This window comes from Pipistrellus hanaki (genome assembly GCF_964339955.1).
Source record: "Pipistrellus hanaki genome assembly, chromosome: 1".
Lineage (NCBI taxonomy): Eukaryota > Metazoa > Chordata > Mammalia > Chiroptera > Vespertilionidae > Pipistrellus > Pipistrellus hanaki.
In genome coordinates, this window is record NC_140503.1 from 156,759,826 (window position 1) to 156,781,046 (window position 21,221).

General features: G+C 37.6%; 1 protein-coding gene across 2 annotated transcripts in view; it reads left to right on the plus strand.

Moving 5' to 3' along the window:
• FAM13A (family with sequence similarity 13 member A) overlaps window positions 1-21,221 on the plus strand; it is a 238,005-nt gene that overhangs the window by 107,983 nt on the left and 108,801 nt on the right. For both annotated transcript variants that reach the window (XM_084881811.1, XM_084881812.1), the window contains exon 7: window positions 5,010-5,170. In XM_084881811.1, the coding sequence (XP_084737937.1) occupies window positions 5,010-5,170 (161 nt within the window). The remainder of the gene's footprint in view (window positions 1-5,009; window positions 5,171-21,221) is intronic.

The following is a 21,221-nucleotide window of genomic DNA, read 5'->3' on the forward strand; positions in this document are numbered from 1 at the left end:
CCAGCCAGAAAACCGCCCCTCCTGCCTCGGATGCACCTGCCACTCCCGTGTTCTATGCTGCAGGGCAGACGGCTCCTGCCTGCAGCCGCGCAGGAGACAGAGGGCCTGCAGCCAAGGCTTACTGTTATGCCCTCATGTGACAGGCTTATATGGATACAGATGAAGTCAGGGCACGTAATTTCTTATGACTTTTTAAAATTTTAGTCACATTCAGGTATCGAGGAAAATGAGAGCCTCCTATCACCAATATATTTTTCAGGGACTGGATTCTTTGTTCGATTTTTAAAGATCAGACCATCTGAAAACATTGGTAGTGTTGACCATAACAGAATTTGGGTGTTGGCCTTTGAAATTTATTCATGTCAGTTTGAAGAATGGGGATGATCCAAATTATATTGAAGGAATATAGCTATCTATATGCATTTTTATTGCTAACTGAGCTCAAACCATATTATATGTCTTGGCAAAATGATTTCACAGTCTCCTTAAAAACCTTATAGACATTTTAATGGCTGAACAATCCTTCATCATATAGAGGGGCCAGAATTACCCATTGTGGTAATTTGGCTATTTACAATGCTTACATTTTTGCCTATTACTAATAAAAGTATGATAAACACACTTTCCATATAATTTTCACCTCATATCTTATTTCCCCCCTTAGATTATTTTACTAGAATAGTTTAGCAGACACCAGAGAAATAAATTTAAGGAAAATTTTAACTATTAATGCAAACAAAAAGAGAGAATGCAGAAAATGGGTTGCATTATGGGCTGTAATGTGACTTTTATCCAAAATTGTATTTTCTTCTTGCAATTCTAATACTTAACCTGAAACCAAATATAGAGACTAGTGTAAGCACAGGTACTGAGGGTTGGTTATCTGGATTGTAATTGTAACTCTTGCCACTTACTCCCTGGGACAAATAACTCAAACTCTTTATCTCTCGGTTTTCTCATCTGTGAAATGATAGGTAATAATAATACTCCCTGTCTCTTTGGGTTCCTGTGAGAATTCATCTATGTAAATCCCTTGAAAACATGCCTAGCACAGAGTAAATGCTCCCTAAATGTTTGTTTATTACAGCATCTAAGAGAATATTTCCTGATTTTATATTCTCAAAAGTTATTCTTTTGTTTCCATTCCCGTGGCATCTCAAATACTAGGATCACTGAACTTCTCAGTCAGACTATTCCATACCTGCAAAGACATGCATGGAATGCACTCTTTTTAAGTTTCTGGAATTTTTAGTATTTTAGTTGTACACATAAATTACACAGAGAGAATGTGCTTAGATCCTTATCTCAAATAGCCAGTGCAGAATTCTTCTGAGCAAAATGTTTTTCATAGGTGGTTTGGGGGCTTTTATAGTTTTCACCCTCAGGTATCCAAGTTATCGTGAAGAAATCGCTAAAATAAGAAGCCAAATGTTGTGTGAATAAGGGGATATCTCCAGTGGAAAGAGGGAGCTGGCCACCGAGTCAGAATCCCAAACTGGTGGCCATTTTCCTGCTGCAGCCACACAGTATGAGAGACTGCAGGTGGCCTCTCCAGACACACTCACTCAGTTCGTCACAGTCAGGCTTTTGGCCATAGCTGGAGTCCCCGCCCATCGGAGCTCAGCGGAACCTCATGATGCACGAGTCACACTCGCCTACACAAGGCAGGCCTACGTGCCTTGCGTGACCCTTTGCTGCTAAAGTTGATCTTGACCCATGACATCTTAACATGTCAATGGCAAGGAAAGGCAGATGGAACGAAATGAAAAGTATAACAAGGGAGGAGTGGCCTCGATACAGGTTTCGTCTTACCATTTCCTCTAAAGCAGGGTTTTTCCACTTTAGCTCTACTAACATTTTAGACGAAATAACTTCTTTTCCTGGTAAGCTGGCCTGTGCATTGTAGGATATTTAGTCACATCCCTGACCTCCGCCCACTGGATTCCAATAGCACACACCCTCACTCCCGTCATGAGGACCAAAAACATCTATACACAAAATTGCCTGCAAGTGAGAACCACTGCTGAAAACCACACTAATAACAGGTTCCCTGTCCCCTGGGGCTTGGCTGCCTGGTGTCCTGCTCCTCCTCCTCCTCAGAGAGTTCTGTGGTGAAAGGGGCCGTGAGCACCGCTCAGAGTTCACCGCTCAACTGAAACAATCTGAAATGGACGCCCAGGAGCATAGAAATAAAACTATCCCCGCCGCCTGCTTTCTAAGGCCAAGGCTAAGATCACGCGTTCCTAAAAAGCTCAGTTCCACATACAGTAAAATAAGTGATCTCTTCCTTTTTCTCAAAGTTAACACATTTGTACTCAAATTAATTACATCAGAAAAACAGCAGGTTTTAAAATCACTGTTTACTTTCTCTATAGTAATATCTATAGTGAAAGTGTATAGTCTTCAAGGTGCCTCTTCAAGAATATTTCATTAGTTACCTTTAAAAATGTACAGTCCCTTAAAAATATAAGTATATATATATCCCACACTTCTAATAGTCTCAAAGTTTCTGAGCTATTTTTTCCTAACAAATTTCAAAAATTCCAATATAAGCTTCATGTGACATTTTCAGGTTCTGTGCATAAGCTCAATTCTTTGTACTACTTTGATATATATATTAATAATGAGTTTATATTGTAAATTCATGGTTAATAACAATGACTTCTATGTTATTTCTATAGAAATTAAGTTTTCAGCTCTAGCCAGTTGGTTCAGTGGATAGAGCGTTGGGCCATGGACTGAAAGGTCAGGTTTTATTCCAGTCAAGGGCACATACCAACTAATCAATGTGTCTCTCTCACCTCTATGTTTCTTTTTCTTCCTCTCCTTTCCATTTCTCTCTAAAAGTCAATGGAAACAATATCCTCAGGAGATGATTAACAAAACAAAAGAAATCATCCCAGAAATACCCTCAGACTGATGTAAACTGACATCATTGATGTTTCTCTCTCTCTCTCTCCCCTCTCCCTTCCTCTCTAAAATCAATAAAAATATATTTTTTTTAAAAATAGTTTTCTTTTACATAAATTGTTGAATTAAGTTTAGAACCCAGAAGTTTTCATTGAACCTAAAATGTCAAGTCCTTATTTTAATACTATGAAATGTAGCCAAACAACTGCTGTACTGTTTGTTTTAAAATTGAGAAAACAGTCTGGAGGTGAATTTTTTTAGCTACACTAGTTTAAAATTATACTGCTTTTTTGGTATTTTAATTAATTTTGCATGTCTATTCTTATGAAAAATAATCACAGCAAAAGTAGTCCCTTTATAAACTACATAATAGCATATATTTGTACTTTTCACATTCTCTTGCTGTTAATATTTCTTTTAGAAGTAATCTTGGCAAATATCTCTAACAACAATATAGTTTATAATTTCTAAAAAATAATGTACTTTCTTTTGTTGGTTTTCATGAGTTATGAATACCCTGTAGAGCTATTCAACCAAACTATTAATTGGTAATCATCAGATTTGGGTAGATTTTATGTGACAACAATATTAATGAAAACTAGCTTTTACTGCGTATTTGCTTTATGTTAAATGTAAGTCTTTGCTGAATTATTTTTTAATAGATTTTAGAGAGGGAGGACTGAGAGAAAGAGTCGAGGGGGAGGGGTGAGAAAGAAACATTAATGGGAGAGAGATACATTAATCAGTTGCCTCTGACTGGGGTCACACCTGCAACCTAGGTTGTACCTGACCTGGAATCAACCCACAACCTTCTGGTGCATGGGTTGATGCTCCAACTGAGTCACACAGGCCAGCGTGCTAAATTATTTTTATGTAATCCTCTTAGAGATAGGAATTTTCATATACTTACGTACATAATTGTTTCAGCCTCTTGGCCAGTGAGTGATTTGGGAATATCTTGTAATTGAAATATGTGTTGTCTGAGAATAAGTATTAGTGGGTTCAAAACATTGCTATACTTTATGGTAAAAATGTTTTAAAAAAAATAACACAGAGAAGAGGAAGAGGGGAAAAGGGATGGAAGAAGAGAAATAGGTAGAACATGAGGATCTGGTTGAGGTAATATAATCTAGAAATGTTAGGCAGCATAATTATGAACTAAACTTAAGGTATCAGATGACATGTAATCAAGTGTAGATAGGGCTGCAGGAATTCAGAGTTGGGAAAGCTGGTTAAGACCTGAGTTTGTTGAAGAAGCTTTTTGGGTAGTGGATTCTTATCTCAACTTCAAGGGAATTTAGGATTTGGTTTGATCTTACACAGTTGATGAGTGGCCAGTGATAAATTGATAGCATTGCAAGTGGAAAAACCAGCATAAGAAAAGTTCTAGGTATGAGGAGAAGTTTCCAGTGTAACAAATAAAGTTGATCCAAGGGTTTGAAATATTCCTGAAATTCTGACATGATTTATATACATTTTTAGGAAAAGAATATTGGTTGTATTCACTTTCTTTACAGTTTAGAATAAGAGAGCTTGAGGTTGGAGGGAGCATATAACTTCAGCTATGAGAAGTCAGTACACCAGATATTTGGTGCTTGTGTTAAGAGAATTCCAATAGAAATAATTAACAAACTGGTGTGAAGCTTGTTCTTGATAGTAAATATTTCTAGATACCTTTCTGACATTGGCATTCTTTATTTCAGTGATTTTCAACCTTTTATTTTTCTGCCTCTTTCTTTTTGTTATTTTCTTCACTCCAGGTTGCAGTCTGATATACTCTTAAAATCTTCATTACATAGAATGGTTATTCTAAGGAGTATTAGGCCTGAGGAAGATTTGTATCAGAATCCAGGAGAGAGGGGTCTGGCCATATATGGTTCAGACATTCCCCTTCACTGTGCCCACTGCTATATAAGAATTTTTAAATGTATTTTTAATTCCATACCTAGGTTTATAAAATTCATATCTAGGTTGGAGTGTTAATGCATGTGATTATTAATAAATTATAATAAATATTTTGCAGTAACTTAATTTGAAGGTTCTTTTTATTTTTTTATTTTTAATTCCTCTCTCTCTCTCTTTTAAATTTTATTTTCTAGATCCCAAAGTCCAAGAGTGAGGGATCTCTTCAGGTCCACAGGGTGCCATGGCCAGAGCGACGTGATGGTGTTGCTGAGGTCACCCTGCGGCTAAGTCGTAGAAACCCTGGCTGGGGTGACATGAATTCAGCAGAGGACACTTGTGGGGCCAAGACAACCAGGTTGGCATATCTCTTTTACTTACATGCTACATATTGCATTCTCTGCTCTGAGTATAGGTATGTTTGTATTTATCTACCACTGGGGTCAGCAAGATACAGATCAGTAAAACTATTTAAAATTGACTTGAAGTTTTGAGAATATTCTAATAGTATTGATTATAATATTAAAACAAATTATGTAATCAACTGAAGCCATCTTGGGCTCACAGTTAAAAGGTGGAAGAGTTACTTTTGGGATGCCTTTTCATAGTATGGTCAGTCATTATTATCTTCAGTTAAAGTGGACATCAGAATTGTTACTAGAACCAACTCTCACAAATTTTGAATGTTTCCTTTCAACCATTACATTGCACAAAGCAAACTTCTTTGGTATACTTAAAACCAAAAGCATGCAATTTAAAATAATTAAATAAATTGGACTTTGAATCTTATTTACTCATAGCATAAAGAATATTTCCTTTTAAGAATTTTTTTATTATAACTTAAAACCTATTTCTGAAATTAAAAAAAAAAATCATTATAAGACAGCTCTAAAGAATTAAAAGATATTTAAGGCATTGAATAGATGAATGATATAGTCAAAGAGATTACCACTTTGTTGGTTTTTCTAAATATATTTTTATTGATTTCAGAGGGGATGGGAGAGGGAGAGAGAACTGGAAACATCAATGATGAGAGAGAATCATTGATCAGTTGCCTCTGAGTCCACAACCTGGGCATGTGCCCTGACTGGGAATCGAACCGTGACCTCCTGGGTCATAGTTTGACGCTTAATCACTGAGCCACATCAGCCGGGTGAGATTACCACTTTGGACTGCCTTATAGAAGAGGTGGAGTTTTAGCTTGATTTAAAAGAGGAAGATAATTTAAATTGGAAGAAAATGAAGATAAGGATCTTATAGATGGGCCTAGTTAGGAGGCACGGTGGGTGTTTGTGAAACAGCTGAAAATAAGGCTGGGACAGTAGAGTGAGGCCAAGCCATCGGAGACCTTGAATGCTCATTGGAATTACTTTTACATTCAGTCTTTCCTTCCTTGAACAATGTTTAGCACTTAACCTTCTGGTTCTAGGACAGGGGATGAAGCAATGAACTAAGTCAACCAGGCCTTTGTGTTTATGGCCCTTACATTCTATTCCTTAAGAATTTTTTCTCCATATGAATTTTTGGACAGTTTGTTCTAGATCTGTGAAATATTCTGCTGGTACCTTAATGGGGATTGCATTGAATCTATAGGTTGCTTTGGGTAGTATGGACATTTTAATGATGTTGCTTCTACCAATCCATGAACACACTATTCCAGTATTCTTCCATTTGTTTATGTCTTCCTCTATCTCCTTTTTCAATGTCCTGTAGTTTTCCAAGTACAGGTCTTTTACCTCCTTAGTTACCAGTAAGTTTATTCCTAGGTATCTTAAAATTTTTTGTTGCACTGGTAAATGGGATTTTTTTTTAATTCTTTATTGTTAAAGTATTACATTAGTCTCCTGTTTTTCCCCATTGACCTCTCCTCCAAGCACAAGCCCTCACCACCCTACTGTCTGTATCCATTGGTTGTGCTCATATGAATGCATACAAGTCCTTTGGTTGATCTCTAACCCCCTTACCCCCTGCTTTCCCTCATAGGTTGTACAGTCTGTTCAATGCTTCTATGTCTCCGGATCTATTTTTGTTCATCAGTTTATGTTGTTCATTATATTCCAGAAATAAGTGAAATCACGTGGTATTTATCTTTCTCTGACTGGCTTATTTTGCTTAGCATAATGCTCTCTAGTTCCACCTGTGCTGTTGCAAATGGTAAGAATTCCTTCTTTTTTACAACAACGTAGTATTCCATTGTGTAGATGTAACACAGTTTTCTAATCCACTTGTCTTCTGATGGGCACTTAGGCTATTTCCAAATCTTAGCTATGGTGAATTGTGCTGCTGTGAACATAGGGGTGCATATAGCCTTTCTGACTGGTGTTTCTGGTTTCTTGGGATATATTCCCAGAAGTGGGATTACTGGGTCTTCCATTTTTAATTTTTTGAGGAAACATCATACTGTTTTCCACAGTGGCTGCACCAGTCTGCATTCCCACCAGCAGTGCAGGAGGGTTTCTTTTTCTCCACATCCTCACCAGCACTTGATGCTTGTTGATTTGTTGATGATAGCCATTCTGACAGGTGTGAAATGGTACCTCATTGTCATTTTGATTTCATCTCTCGGATGATTAGTGGCTTTGAGCATGTTTTCATATGTCTCTTGTCCTTCTGTATGTGCTCTTTCAAAAAGTGTCTATTTAGGTCCTTTGCCCATTTTTTTGATTGGATTGTTTATCATTCTTTTGTTAAGTTGTGTGAGCTCCCTATAAAGTTTGTAGAGTAAACCTTTATCTGAGATAGCATTGGTAAATATGTTTTCCCATGCAGTGGGCTTTCTTGTTGTTTTGTTGATGGTTTCTTTCTTTTTATTTTAATATATTTTATTGGTTTTTTACAGAGAGGAAGATAGAAGGATAGAGTTAGAAACATCGATGAGAGAGAATCATCAATCAGCTGCCTCTTGCACACCCCCCACTGAGGATGTGCCCACAACCAAGTACATGCCCTTGACCGGAATCAAACCCGGGACCTTTCAGTCTGCAGGCTGACGCTCTATCCACTGAGCCAAACCAGTTTCTGCTTGTTGATGGTTTCTTTTGCTGTGCAGAAGCTTTTTATTTTGATGTGGTCCCATTTGTTTATTTTCTCCTTAGTTTCCATTGCCCTAGGAACTGTATCAGTTGAGATTTTTTTTTTTTTTAATTTCTCTTTCTGTAAGTTCATTATTGATGTATTTTTAAAAAGCCATAGATTTCTGGGTGTTAATTTTGTATCCTGCCACATTGCCAAATTCATTTATTAAGTCTTAACAGTTTTTTTTATGTAGTCTTGGTCCTTACCTTCTAGTGAGGGAGGCAAAGCAAGACATTTAGGAAAAAAAATAGGAAAAGGCCCATGAAGAAGGACATTTTAGCTTTAATACATGGCGGCACTGAGAAACTAAATCAGGTTCGCGACTAAATGACAATTTTAGTTTGAGTAGGTAGGAAAGACCTGAATTAAGATAACAAGTGGGAGGAGGAGAGAATCTGTAAAGATCAAAGAAAGACCATTTCTACCCAAAAGAATGAAGGTTGGCTTCATCCTACAGGTCATAGGACGCCACTGAGAGTTTTAGCTGGGGAGGGATCCCTGATGGAAACCTTGGTAAGCTGGTAGATCAGGAAAAGTAATCTTGCAACTACATGCAGAGCTGGTGGAAGAGCGAGAGTTCGGAGGTAGTTATCCTGTTGGTTCCTTCAACAGTTGTTTATCTTCGTTAAGATCTAGTTATGTCGTACTTGCTAGGTGCTACCTGGGGATTCAGCGAATGGAAGACGTAAATACTGCATTTATGGGAACGGAGGACAAGTGAAGAAAAATTAAACAATTATCACTGAATACACATTTACTGTCTCTGTTGTGTACGAAGCACTGGGAAATATGGTTCTGGTGCTCTCCCTAAGAAGCTTCAACTATAGTTCACAGGGCCTGTGTGAGGACAGAGGAAGGAGACAGACCATCTGGGGAGATGAGGATCAGAGAAGGTTTCTGAAAGAAGAGGACTTTGAAGTAAGGTTATGTAGAAGTTTAGTGGGCAGGGAAATCAAGATAAGGGTGCTCCTGGAGAGGAAACACACACACACACACACACACAAAGACACGTGCAAGGACACGCAGGGCAGTGAGGAGGACGTCCAGGAGAGCAGCAGGTTCAGCAGTGGATTCGGGACGTCTGAATGCAGAATGAAGGAGAAGCTAAGGGTGGTTTAAGAGACGAAGCTAAACAGGTAACATCATGTACCCCTTATTAAGAAGTTTAGATTTTTCTCTTGAAAATGATGGGGAGTGATTGCAGGAATGTAAATGGGAAGATGATAGAGACAGAATTGTGTTTTATGAAAGATCCTGTGGCAAACTGTGCAGAAGGGAAAATCAAAGAGAAGAGTAAGAGGTGCTGGGAGAGCCGCGAAGAGGCATGAGACAATCCAGGGAAACAGCCTCCGGGAAGGTATTGTCATCACTGAGGACAAGGATACGCGGCTTGTGTGTGCGCCTTTTTTGCGGGAGGGGAAGGAAAGGCTGTTGCTTAGAGGAGTGGACTCCATCCAGAAAGGATTCGGTTTTCCTTGGTTTTGCTTCATTTGGGATATTATAATATGTTATTTTTTTTTTAATATAGTTTATTGATTTTTTTACGGAGAGTAAGGGAGAGGGATAGAGAGTTAGAAACATCAATCAGCTGCCTTCTACACACCCCCTACTAGGAATGTGCCCGCAACCAAGGTACATGCCCTTGAACGGAATCGAACCTGGAAACCTTCAGCCCACAGGCCGACGCTCTATCCACTGAGCCAAACCGATCAGGGCCCGAGGTATTATAATATTTTAATGAATGAAATGTTCGCACATCAGTAAGCATAGCAAGTTGAGTTTATGGAGAGATGGAAGCTGATGATACAGGCCAGGAGATAACTGTACAAGGACCTCTAGGGCAGAATCCAGAGACCAGGCAGTGACCCCCTGTGGAAGGCAGGTGGGCACCTTGTGCGCAATGAGGTGCGTCCACATGGTAGCCTCTGTGAATGAGCAGGCTCCCGCCCCGTGTTGTACAGTGAAGTCTAGGGACTAGCCCTGGGGTCTGCAAACCGGCTGGTGAGCCACATGCAGCTCTTTGGCCCCTTGAGTGTGGCTCTTCCACAAAATACCAAGGCCTGGGTGAGTCTATTTTGAAGAAGTGGTGTTAGAAGAAGTTAAGTTTAAGAAATTGGGCTCTCAAAAGAAATTTCAATCGTTGTACTGTTGATATTTGGCTCCGTTGACTAATGAGTTTGCCGACCACTGGTCCAGCTGTTCCCAGAAGGAAGGGCGTGATCAGTAGAGCTAGCCGGGGTCAGTGAGGAACACTTGAGAAAAGAAAGAGGGGCACCGGTACAAAACACTGTGCCTTTTTAACTTTTCCTTCTCTGGGTTAAGAGCCAGGGTCAAGTGGCTGGCTAACTGGAGCTGGTGTAGATGTTATCTTCCCAAATTTGTAAAGAATTATGCTAAGAATGCCTGAAGTCAAATAATGAAAGAAAAATTCAAATTTGTTGTTTGTATCAGTTATTTTTATTCATCGAGTCAGAAAAAAATAAACACTTTTCCTGCTTCTAAAAGTAACAAGAGAAGAATGCCACGGTTAGAGAATGAATTCGTACTTGTGAGATAACTCAAGTGAGATTATGGAGAGACGGCCCAGCTAACGTTGCTCTAACCACACTTTGTTCCTCTGGTCAGCATATGCCAGGTAAAACAAATGCTTACGAGCACATATGAATTTCTTGTACAATTTCCAAGTTTTTTTAAAGGACAGCCTTGAAGGACTGACTCCTTCACACTCCTCAGCCTTACAGGTTTAAATGGAACAATGTGGTCCTTGTCAAAACCTGCCACCCGCCATTAAGCAGGCATGCCTTCAACTTCCTGTCTCTATTCACATCTGTAGTATCTGTTCAGAGATTTTCACTTCTTGTATACCTAGAATAGAATGTGAGGCAAATTGTCAAAAGACAAGTGGAGATAATTAAATGTAACTGAAAATGTTTTAAATCCTTTATATATTTTTGACGTAACAGAATAGCTATTAAGCACTTCATTTCAAAAATGAGCATTCAAAGGTATTTTCATTTGCAGTTATTTTCCGGAATAAGTTATTGGTTAATTTATAAATTTTAAATAGATAAAAATAGTGTATGTTTTCCGTGTGCACACACACACCTTTCTCTCAATCTTTTCTTTAGGGAAGCTGCCACTTTTCTCTTTAGCAGTGTATTAGTTTTCCTCGTCTTAAAAACAAAGGCTGGCAGTGTGTACTGAGTCTATTGTCATGCCCCTATTCTCTAATACAATATTTACTTTGGCTTACCAACTTTTTTCAAGGAATTGACAAGAAGCAGTAAGCTGGGCTTTTCCTAAAAAAATAACAAAACACAACTCAGCAAAATCTACTAGTTTTTTTTGTTTGAGCTATGATCGTGTAAGTTTGATTGACTTTATAAAACAAAAAATAAAGTTCTGTTTGTACTTATTAAAATTAGTATGTCACATTCACAGGGAACATTTTGGTTTTCAGCAGTTACCATATCAGTTAACAACAGAGATAAAACAAAGAAAGAACCATTGGTACTGAGATTTCCAGAGTGATGAAATGTCCTATGACTTTTCAAAAACAGGTTAAAAGGTTGATTTCTAGGGCTTTTCGGAAGTGGTTTTTGCCTGTGTTTTTGATAACTTAGAATTTTTAGAGTTTAGATCTTGTTCAGTATTTCCCCCCAGATTGAATCACTTTGATTTTTTTCTTCTTAGTTTCAATTCTTACACATAGTTCCATTTCTTCCTGAAATGTAATAGAATTATAAATTGTTATCAGCAAGTGCTTATTATTTTTCTGCTCTTCAGATAGTGGCAGTAAAAACAAAAAATAGAGGAGTAACACATTATCAAATGTGATGTTTTGAGAGGCTAAAGAGGAACTAAGTATCACTTATTGCTTATTGGCTAATTTATATCTTGAGACATTATTTATTTAGATGAATAATATTTTTCCTATGTTTCTGTAATTGTTTAAAACTGGCATCGAAGACATAATTATATTAAAAATAATTTTTCTACTCTTCATAGAATCTCTTACAGTTAGAGTGGCTTCATGAGAAAAGCTTAAGGATAATGTCTTTTGATTTTGGTAGAGCTTAGTGATCTATTTTATACTAAATTCTGAACCAAAGACAGAGTACTTAGTGATATGTCCATTCATCAAAAGCATTAGCTAATCCATATGCATCATCTAAAACTGACAACAGCAATTCCTAAAATACTGTTAAGAATTATTTTCTGAAATTAAGATGCGTGCTTACTAAAATTCACCAGAGGCTGAAAAGCATAAATTTTCATCACACATGCCTACTTTAAAAGAGTGAACCCTTGCTCTTCTCCAAGGTGTAAGGACCATGTACAGGTCTGGTGGGTCCGAGGCTCTGACAGAGATGAGGTTGTTGGACAGGTGCATCCCATAAGCAAGGCTGGTCCGGTCCCTCTTGTTACACATGATGTGCTTATGTTTTTCCTTGTAAAAATACAGAGGAAGAAAATAATATAAAAGCTATAGGTATTAACTAGTATGTTAACCAACAGGCCATTTAAAGTTTTTTCTTGAAGGGAAAGTTACATTTCATCCTAAATGAGTGAAAGGACAAGCTTTGTGTTATATGTGAAGTGCAGCATGTTAAAATAATTTGAAACTTCAGAGGTGGCTCTCTTATTTTCTGTTTCAACATGTGGAAAAGATCAATCATCATTCTTTTCATGTTTCTAGCACTGTAACATAATATTGCTTTTAGAATTTCTAAATGTTAGAACTTAAAGAGAGAACAGGGTTAATATTCTTAGTCTTTTAGATGTTAAACAGTATTTATTGTAATGTTTAATTTGAAAGGTAAATATTTCCTTCAATGTGTGATTTTCTTAAAGCCAAAGGAAAACTTCTAGTTTTGTTCTATAAAGTCAGATTCAAGATTTGAGAAACTATATATTACACACAATTCCATTTTATACGAAATGTCTAGAAAAGGCAAATTTATAGAAACAGAGTTGTGATAGGCTGGGGGTGGGGCCAGGAAGGGGCAGAGATTAACTGTAAATATTCTGAAGGACCTTATTGGGGTCAGGAAAAATGTTCTGAACCCCATTCATGGTGATAGTTATACGACTAGTAAAATTACTAAAAAAATCATCATACTGTACACTTGAAAAGTTAAATTTTGTGATATGCAAAATACCCCTCAATAACATTGTTTAAAACTTTACCAAAAAAGTTGGGGTAAGAAGAAATAGATATGCTTTAGCAAGACGTCACTTGATTGCAAATTGCTAAAGCACAACCATTGTTATAAGTAAATGCTATCTGCAGAAAACGTTGTGTTTGTTACATTTAAGAGAATTTGTTCCTTCTTTTCATCGAATGTACCAGTAACAGAACATGGTGGCAGAAATAAAGGTCAGGCCCTGAAGAAAGATGATTTATAGGAGAGAGAAGAAGAGGGGGAAGAACTCTCTGTTTTGTCATCCTGGAAAGATTCCAAGTTGTGGTTTACTGTCCTGTCATCTAAAGTTATGGAAGTGATCGGTATTTAAAGGAGTCATAGATACAGAAAAATCTCCAACAGCTTGGGAGTGTCACCTAAAAGTCAGAGGTCCATTATTCATAAGTGAAAAACTTACCTAGCATGTTTCTGTTTCCACCCAAGTTCATGGTCTCCTTTCCTACAGATGAGTGTCCTATAGGCATACTAACAATGGAAGTTTGTACTTGGCTCCTACATAAAAACATAAAGCAATTAAGAGTGATTAAAATGCTTTTTATTTTCTGTAATAAGGCTGAATAAATAGCTGTACCTATGATAATTATTTACCTGAAATAATATGAAGAATATAGAGATAAAATATCTTTGCTTATGTTGCAGAAGTGTTCTTAATTGGTTAGGTAGGTGAGGGAAACTACAATAAATCACTTTCCAGTGTGCATTAGAGACAAATCTTTCCCTGGAAGAGCATGTTCTGCCTGAAAGTGAAAGGATTGTTCTATCCTAACAGTGCTTTCTTGTCCATTTGTTCCATTTTTTAGTACTTTTGAATTACATAGGCAATACATGCTTCTTAGAAAAATTTCAAGCATTCCTGATGAGACTGAAGTTCCACTTGAGTCTCTTGCTCTACAATTCTAATTCGTTCCTCTCTCCTCTAGAGGTAACTGTTATTGTAGGTTTGGTTATATATTTGTCCAGACTTCTTCCAATGTATTTGCATAGGGATATATTTTGTAAACTTTTTCACTTTTGAAAGAACAATTTTCATCATCATGAATGTATTATGGTGCTTCGTGCATTCCGGAAAATTTTCCGTTTCCTTTATTGTTTCTTCCTATTGTGGTGTTCCTTTCCTTTCCCCCTCTAAATCCAGTGACCTCCAAGTCTCCTTCCTTGACCTCTGGCTCCCCCTCTGTCAGCTGTCTCTTCCACAGCTAATCTATTGGGTCGGCAACTAAGTAATTGCGGATTTTTTAAAGAAAATCAAAGACAATTTTTTCATGGAACTAAATAACTTTATTCTGTAATGTATTGCCCATTTTTATCAATGACCTTTTGCCATCTTTCAGGCAGCATCATAATCCCACGTTCAAAAAACTTCTGGTTTTTATTAGCAAAAAACTGAATCAGGTACGATTTGACATCATCATCATTATTGAAATTTTTACCATTCAAGGAGTTTTGTAAAGATCGAAACAAAAAGTAATCAGATGGTGCAAGGTCAGGACTATATGGTGGATGTGGCAAAACATCCCAACCAAGCTCCATTAATTTTTGCCGAGTGACCAAAGATGTGTGTGGCCTTGCATTGTCATGATGGAATACAACACCTTTTCGATTTGTCAATTCGGGCCGCTTTTCTTCAACTGCATTGTTTAATTTCGTTAGTTGTTCAATGTAGACATCAGAATTGATCGTTCGGTTGGGTGGTAAGAGTTCAAAGTAGACAATTCCTTTGTAATCCCACCAAACTGATAACAAAACCTTCCTTTGATGAATATCAGCTTTTGATGTTGTTTGAGTTGGTTCACCTGGCCTGCTCCACGATCTTTTCCGCTTGATATTGTTGTAAACAACCCATTTTTCATCGCCAGTTATCAGTCGTTTTAAAAATGGATCATTTTCATTACGTTTCTTTAGCAAATCGCAGCTGCTAATGCGTTGCGTTAACTGTGATTCTTTCAGTTCGTGAGGAACCCATGTATCGAGTTTTTGAACATAGCCAAGTTGTTTTAAGTGATTTTCAATGCATGTATGTGATACATGAAGCTTCTCTGCAATCTCACGTGTTGTACTGTGACAGTCCGAATTGATTATTGCTTTGATTAGGGCGTCATCAACTTCAACTGGACAACCAGAGCGTTTTTCATCTTTGAGTGAAAAATCACCAGAACGAAATTTGGCAAACAAATTTTGACACTGCCGTTCTTTTAAGACTTCGTCACCATAAACAGCACATAACTTTTTATGAGTTTGCGATGCGTTTTTCCCTTTGCGGAAATAAAAAAGCAAAATATGACGAAAATGTTCCTTTTGATTTTCCATTTTTCAACGAACGCCAAACGAAAACTACAAAACAGATCAAAAAACTTTTTTTACTGATTAACAGCTGAATAGCCAACTATCAAATAACAAAATGTGTTTTACATTTGTACTACGCCTGCAAACCTAAAAATTCAACTGAAGCCATATATGTGTGAAACCCGCAATTACTTAGCTGCCGACCCAATAGTTTCAGAAGGATGATTTTCAAATCACTGTCTCAGTGAAACCACCTAAACTGGGTTCTGAGTTTCTGGTTCCTGCTACTCATCTCTACATTAGCTTTGCCATAAAGTCACCGCACCCAAACACAACTCATTTTCTCATCTTTCCCTCTCAACTTGGCTAAGTTTCATTCTGTCAACCACTACACTCAAACCTTTTAGATAATCAGTTACTAAATCTTGTCAGTATTTCCTTTTCAGTATCTCCAACATTCCCGTCTCCTCTCCCACCCCCAGCAATGATGGCAACCCCAATTTAGGCCTCCATCACCTTGTGATTAGATAACTGCTACATTTTATGCACTCCACTAACCTATTGGATTCATTTTCCTCACATGAGTTGGCTCTGAATCTTCACACAAGCTGGGACCAAGATATAGGAACAACTTTAACTCCTAATTCTAGAAATAAACCCATGCATATACAGTCAACTGATCTTTGGCAAGGACACCAAGAATGCACAGTGGAGAAAGAATAGTCTCTTCAATAAATGGTGGAAAAACTGGATTTCCACACGCAAAAGAATGAAGCTGGACCCCTATCTTACATCATACTCAAAAATTAGCTCAAAATGGATTAAAGACCTCCACGTAAGACCGGAAGCTGTACCACTCCTAGAGGAAAACATTTGGGAAAAGCTCCTCAACATTGGTCTTGGCAATGATTTTTTTTTTATTATTTGACACGAAATCACTGGCAAAAAAAACCACAAAAATCAACAAGTGGGGAGGGACTACAAGGTTCTGTGCAGCAGAAGAAACCATCAGCAAATTGAAAAGGAAGTTTATGGAATAAGAAAATACTTGCAATCTATATACCTGATAAGGGGTTAATATACAAAATATATAAGAAATTCATATAATTCAATAGCCAAAGGCAATATTCCAGTTCAATAGTTGGCAAGGGGCCTGAATAGATATTTTTTCATAGAAGACATGGGGATCTCCAGCATGCATATGAATACATGCTCAACATCTCTATTCATCAGGGAAGTCCAAATTGAAACCTCAATGAGGTGTCATCTCACCCCTGTTAAGATGGTGGTTTTCAAAAAGCAAGAGTTAAGGGTTGGTGAAGATGTGGAGAAAAAGGGACCCTTGAACATGGTTGGTGGGAATGTAACTTGGTACAGGCATTATGGAAATCAGTGTAGAGTTTACTCAAAAAAGTTAAAATAGAACTACTATGTGTTCTAGCAATTTCACTTCTATGTCGATATGTATAAAGGAAATGAAATCAGTGTCTTAAAGAGATATCTGCACCCTCATGTTCACTGCTGCATTGTTTGTAATAGCCAAGGTATGGAACCATTTAAGGATCTGTGAATGAATGAGTGAATGGATAAAGAAAATGTGATGTAAATAATATTCCATTGTGGTGTATATTGTGTGTATATGTACATATTTCTTGTGTATATAATATGTATATATATACACAACCATATATGTATATATTTATTGTATATATGATATAATGTATACATAACACACCACCATATGGTGGACATTATGCTAATTGAAGTAAGCCTTACACAGAAAGATAAATACCATATGATCATATATGTGGTATCTAAAAATGTTGAACTTATTAAAGCAGAGTGGTTGCCAGGGATAGTGGGATCAAGGGAAAAGGTGTTGGTCAAAGGGTGCAAATTTTCAGTTATAAGATGAATAACTTCTGGGGTTCTAATGTACGACGTGATGACTACAGTTAACAATACTGCATTTTATATTTGAAATTTGCTAAGAGAATAGATCTTAATGTTCTCACCACACACACACAAAAAAAATTGTAACTATGTGAGGTGATGAATGTGTTAATTTGCCTGATTGTGGTAATCATTTCACAGTATAAACATAGATCGTATCATATGTACAATTTGTATTTGTCAATTATATCTTTGTAATACTAGAAAAAATTATAATAACTTCACATGTAACATTTTTTGTCTGTATCATAGTTTTTTGTTTGTTTTTTTTTAAAGATTGCTTTTTTTATTTTATTTATTTATATTTTATTGATTTTTTACAGATAGGAGGAGAGAGAGATAGAGAGCTAGAAACGTCGATGAGAGAGAATCATCGACCAGCTGCCTCTTGCACACCCCCTACCAGGGATGTGCCCGCAACCAATGTACATGCCCTTGACCAGAATCGAACCTGGGACCCTTCAGTCCGCAGACCGACGCTCTACCACTGAGCCAAACCGGTTTCGGCTGTATCATAGTTTTGTCAGATAGCCCTATGAAAAAAATTCAGATCTGAAAAGTAACCTTGGATAAAGAAACCATGACTCTGAAAAGGTTATTCATTTCACAAATAGTTATTGAGTTAGATGAATTATTCAAGGTTGCATATTTAGTTGACAGGCTAAAATTAATATATGCCTTTCTGCTTATTTTACAATTATTGTATTTCCTGTCTGTCTTCTACCTTGAGTTACTTCATCCTTTTGTATGTTTATGTTTCTTTCTTCAGCCTGTGACTTCCTAAAGAAGAGAGGGACTGTGTGTGGTTTTTTGCTGTTTTTTTCCTCATTTTTGTTGGTTTGTTTAGTTTTGAATCCACAATAATACTTAGGAGGCCTATACTTTGCTGCTGTTGCCATAGTCATTATTGTTGTGATATTATTAGTTGTGCTAAATTTGGGTTTAAAGTCTATTATATTTATCTAGCTGACCTAGATCTCTAGAGGTTGAAGTCTGATTCTAAAATTATATTTATCTATCTATTTATTTATTTAATTTAGAGAGAGAGAGGAAGAGGGGGAGAGGAAAAAAGAAAGCGGGAGAGAGAGAGGGAGGGAGGGAGGGAAGAAAAGAGGGAAGGAGGAAGGGAGAGATAGAGAAAAGAGAGATCAATTTGTTGTTCCACTTATGCCTTGATTGGTTGAGTTTTGTAAGTGCCCTGACCAGAGATTGAACCTGAAATCTTGGTGTTATCAGGATGACCTCTAACTAGCTGAGCTACCTGGCCAGTGATACATGTAATTTAACATTTTAAAATTACATGTATCACTTTTCTCTCTTGTGGTCCTTGGAAAGTGCCCATGTAAGTAAACCCTGTGCTGTCCACCCTTAGAGGTGCCACAGAAGTCAGGACAGCTCTGCCCTCTGATAGTCTCCACTTACTCTCTGTTCCACCTCCCCGTAGGGGTTCTGACCTTTCCGCTGCAGTCCTATCGGTAACATGCTTATTTACAGAGGAGAAATATATTGTTTTATGAGGCTCCTAACATCTCTGTACGACTCTATGCCCATGGCAGAAAGTGTCTGTCCTGTGATGTGTGCCAAACAACACTTCATATTTTAGCCACATATTACAACAGTATTATGGTACAAGATTCGGGCTTTCAATTATGTTAATAATGAAGCAGTATTCAGCAATATTAACTGTACCCATTGTCCTTCAAGCTATCTAATCTATTAACTCCTGCAACTAAATGACTTAATTCATTTCTGAAGTCCTGCCAGCAAGAGAAAGTAGTCGGAACTATCCTGTGTTTGCACTTCACCAAGGGCACTCCAATTACTTCCTGAACATGGCTTTTGTTTGTTCCCTCTAGTGCTTCACGCTCTGCTGCTTGGAGCCAAGTTTCACCATTTTTAACTGACTTGGGAAGCTGAAATACAATTAGGATTCTTAGCTACAAGACAATTAACTATACCATGCACAATATAATTGGGAAAATTACCAAGTATTATAAATGTGCTACTGACACTGTAGAGTTTACTGCACTAACTCCCAGATGAGAAAAAGAATTTAAAACTGCCTCATGAAAAAATTAATGGTAAGCCTCACCACACGGTTCCCTTACAGAGCTACTGTTTTCTGAAGTGTTCCCACTGTATGACCTTCATAATAAAGATTTATAGAAAATTAAAAGGTTTGAAAAGGCCCCAAGGCCCCTGACTGGATTAGAAAAAATATCTAACTCTATCTCTATAGATAGTTTTCTAATCTCTTCTTAACCACCACTGCTTCCCATGATAAATACCCCAAGGTCTTTTTAGAGAAAGTATTTTATCAAAGCTGAATATTTATTAAAATTATTTTTTTTTTAGTATTTCACTTCAGGCTCCTTTGATTCTAACATTTTAAAGTGAAAGTCTCTTGATTCTTTCAAGTATTTTGATCAACAAAGAACTAATAGTTCTTTGCCCTTTCTACCAAAATCTACCACACAATACAATTGCTCTAACTATTCAAATTATACTAGGATTCAAACTTCAATTATTATTTTAAAATTTTATTGTACTGATTTTTAGAACAAAAGAAGGAGAGAGCAAAACATCAATTTGTTGTTCCACTTATTTATGCATTCATTGGTTGCTGCTTTTATGTGCCTTGACTGGGGATCAAACCTAGAATCTTGGCATATCGGGATGATGCTCTAACCAACTGAACTACCCAGCCAGGGTTCCAAACTTTAATTTAAAAGAACAAATTTTTTAAGTCTCTTTGCAGCATCAGGTTCAAGAGAGAGAAGGTCAGTAAGGGTAAGGAAGTTTATTATCATACTTGCAGGTCATTTCTAGTAGATTACCAGCATCTCCCTGGATTCTGTGGTCTTAACTGAATTCATTTTAGTAATTCAAAGTCAACAAACTCCTAGTGGGCACATTCTATGTATGACATATTTTGCACTGGGCCCTGAGAAGCCAGAGTAAATTAAGGCATGATTTCTAATCATTGGGGATCTCCCTGTCCATTAAATGAGACAGATTTATAGATAGTTAACAAAAATATGTAGTACAGAAGTTTTAAAAGCATAATAGAGTTGCTGTAAAAGCAAAGAGGATTTCTCATTGAATAGATTTCAGAAGATTCAAGCCTATAGAAATTACCCCAATCTATCTCCCTAACTTACTTTTCTGTGGTTCTTTATCCTATACCCAGGCTACATCACAACCACTTTATTTCAAATATATCCCAGAAGTTTCATCCCTCTGTATCCTTACTAATGTTGACCCCTTTATCTGAGTGCCCTTGTCCCACTTTGTCAATGGAGCCAGTTAATTTCATTTTGTCTATGAAGATCTCTAGTGTCATCCATACTAATAAAAGGGTAATGTGCTAATTAGAGACAGTGTCTTCCAGAGGCCCTCCGGACAAAGCCGCAGCAGCTGCCTGAGGCTCAGGCAAGCCAAGCCGCAGTGGCTGTGAGGGCTGAATCTCAGGCAGCTGCGGAAGCCAGCAGTGGCAGCAGCAGAGGTGTGATGGGGCGTCACCTTCCCCTGATCAGCCGGGTCGGTGGGAGAGGGAGGCCAGAGGCAGCAGCAGCGAGGGGGTGATGGGGACAGGTGCCTTCCCCTGATTGGCCAGTCGCTCCCTGCAACCAGTAGGACATCCCCTGAGGGCTCCCAGACTGTGAGAGGGGGCAGGCCGTGCTGAGGGGACCCCCCTCCAGTGCACAAATTTTTGTGCACCAGGCCTATAGTTTCATATAAATATAAATATGCAATACGTCCTTGTGTGTGTGTTTGCCTTCTTTCACTTAGCATTTGTCTTAAAGGTTCATCCATGTTAAAGTCTATAATGGTATCATTATTTTTTATGGCTGAATATTATTCTCGTGTGTGTGTGTGTGTGTGTGTGTG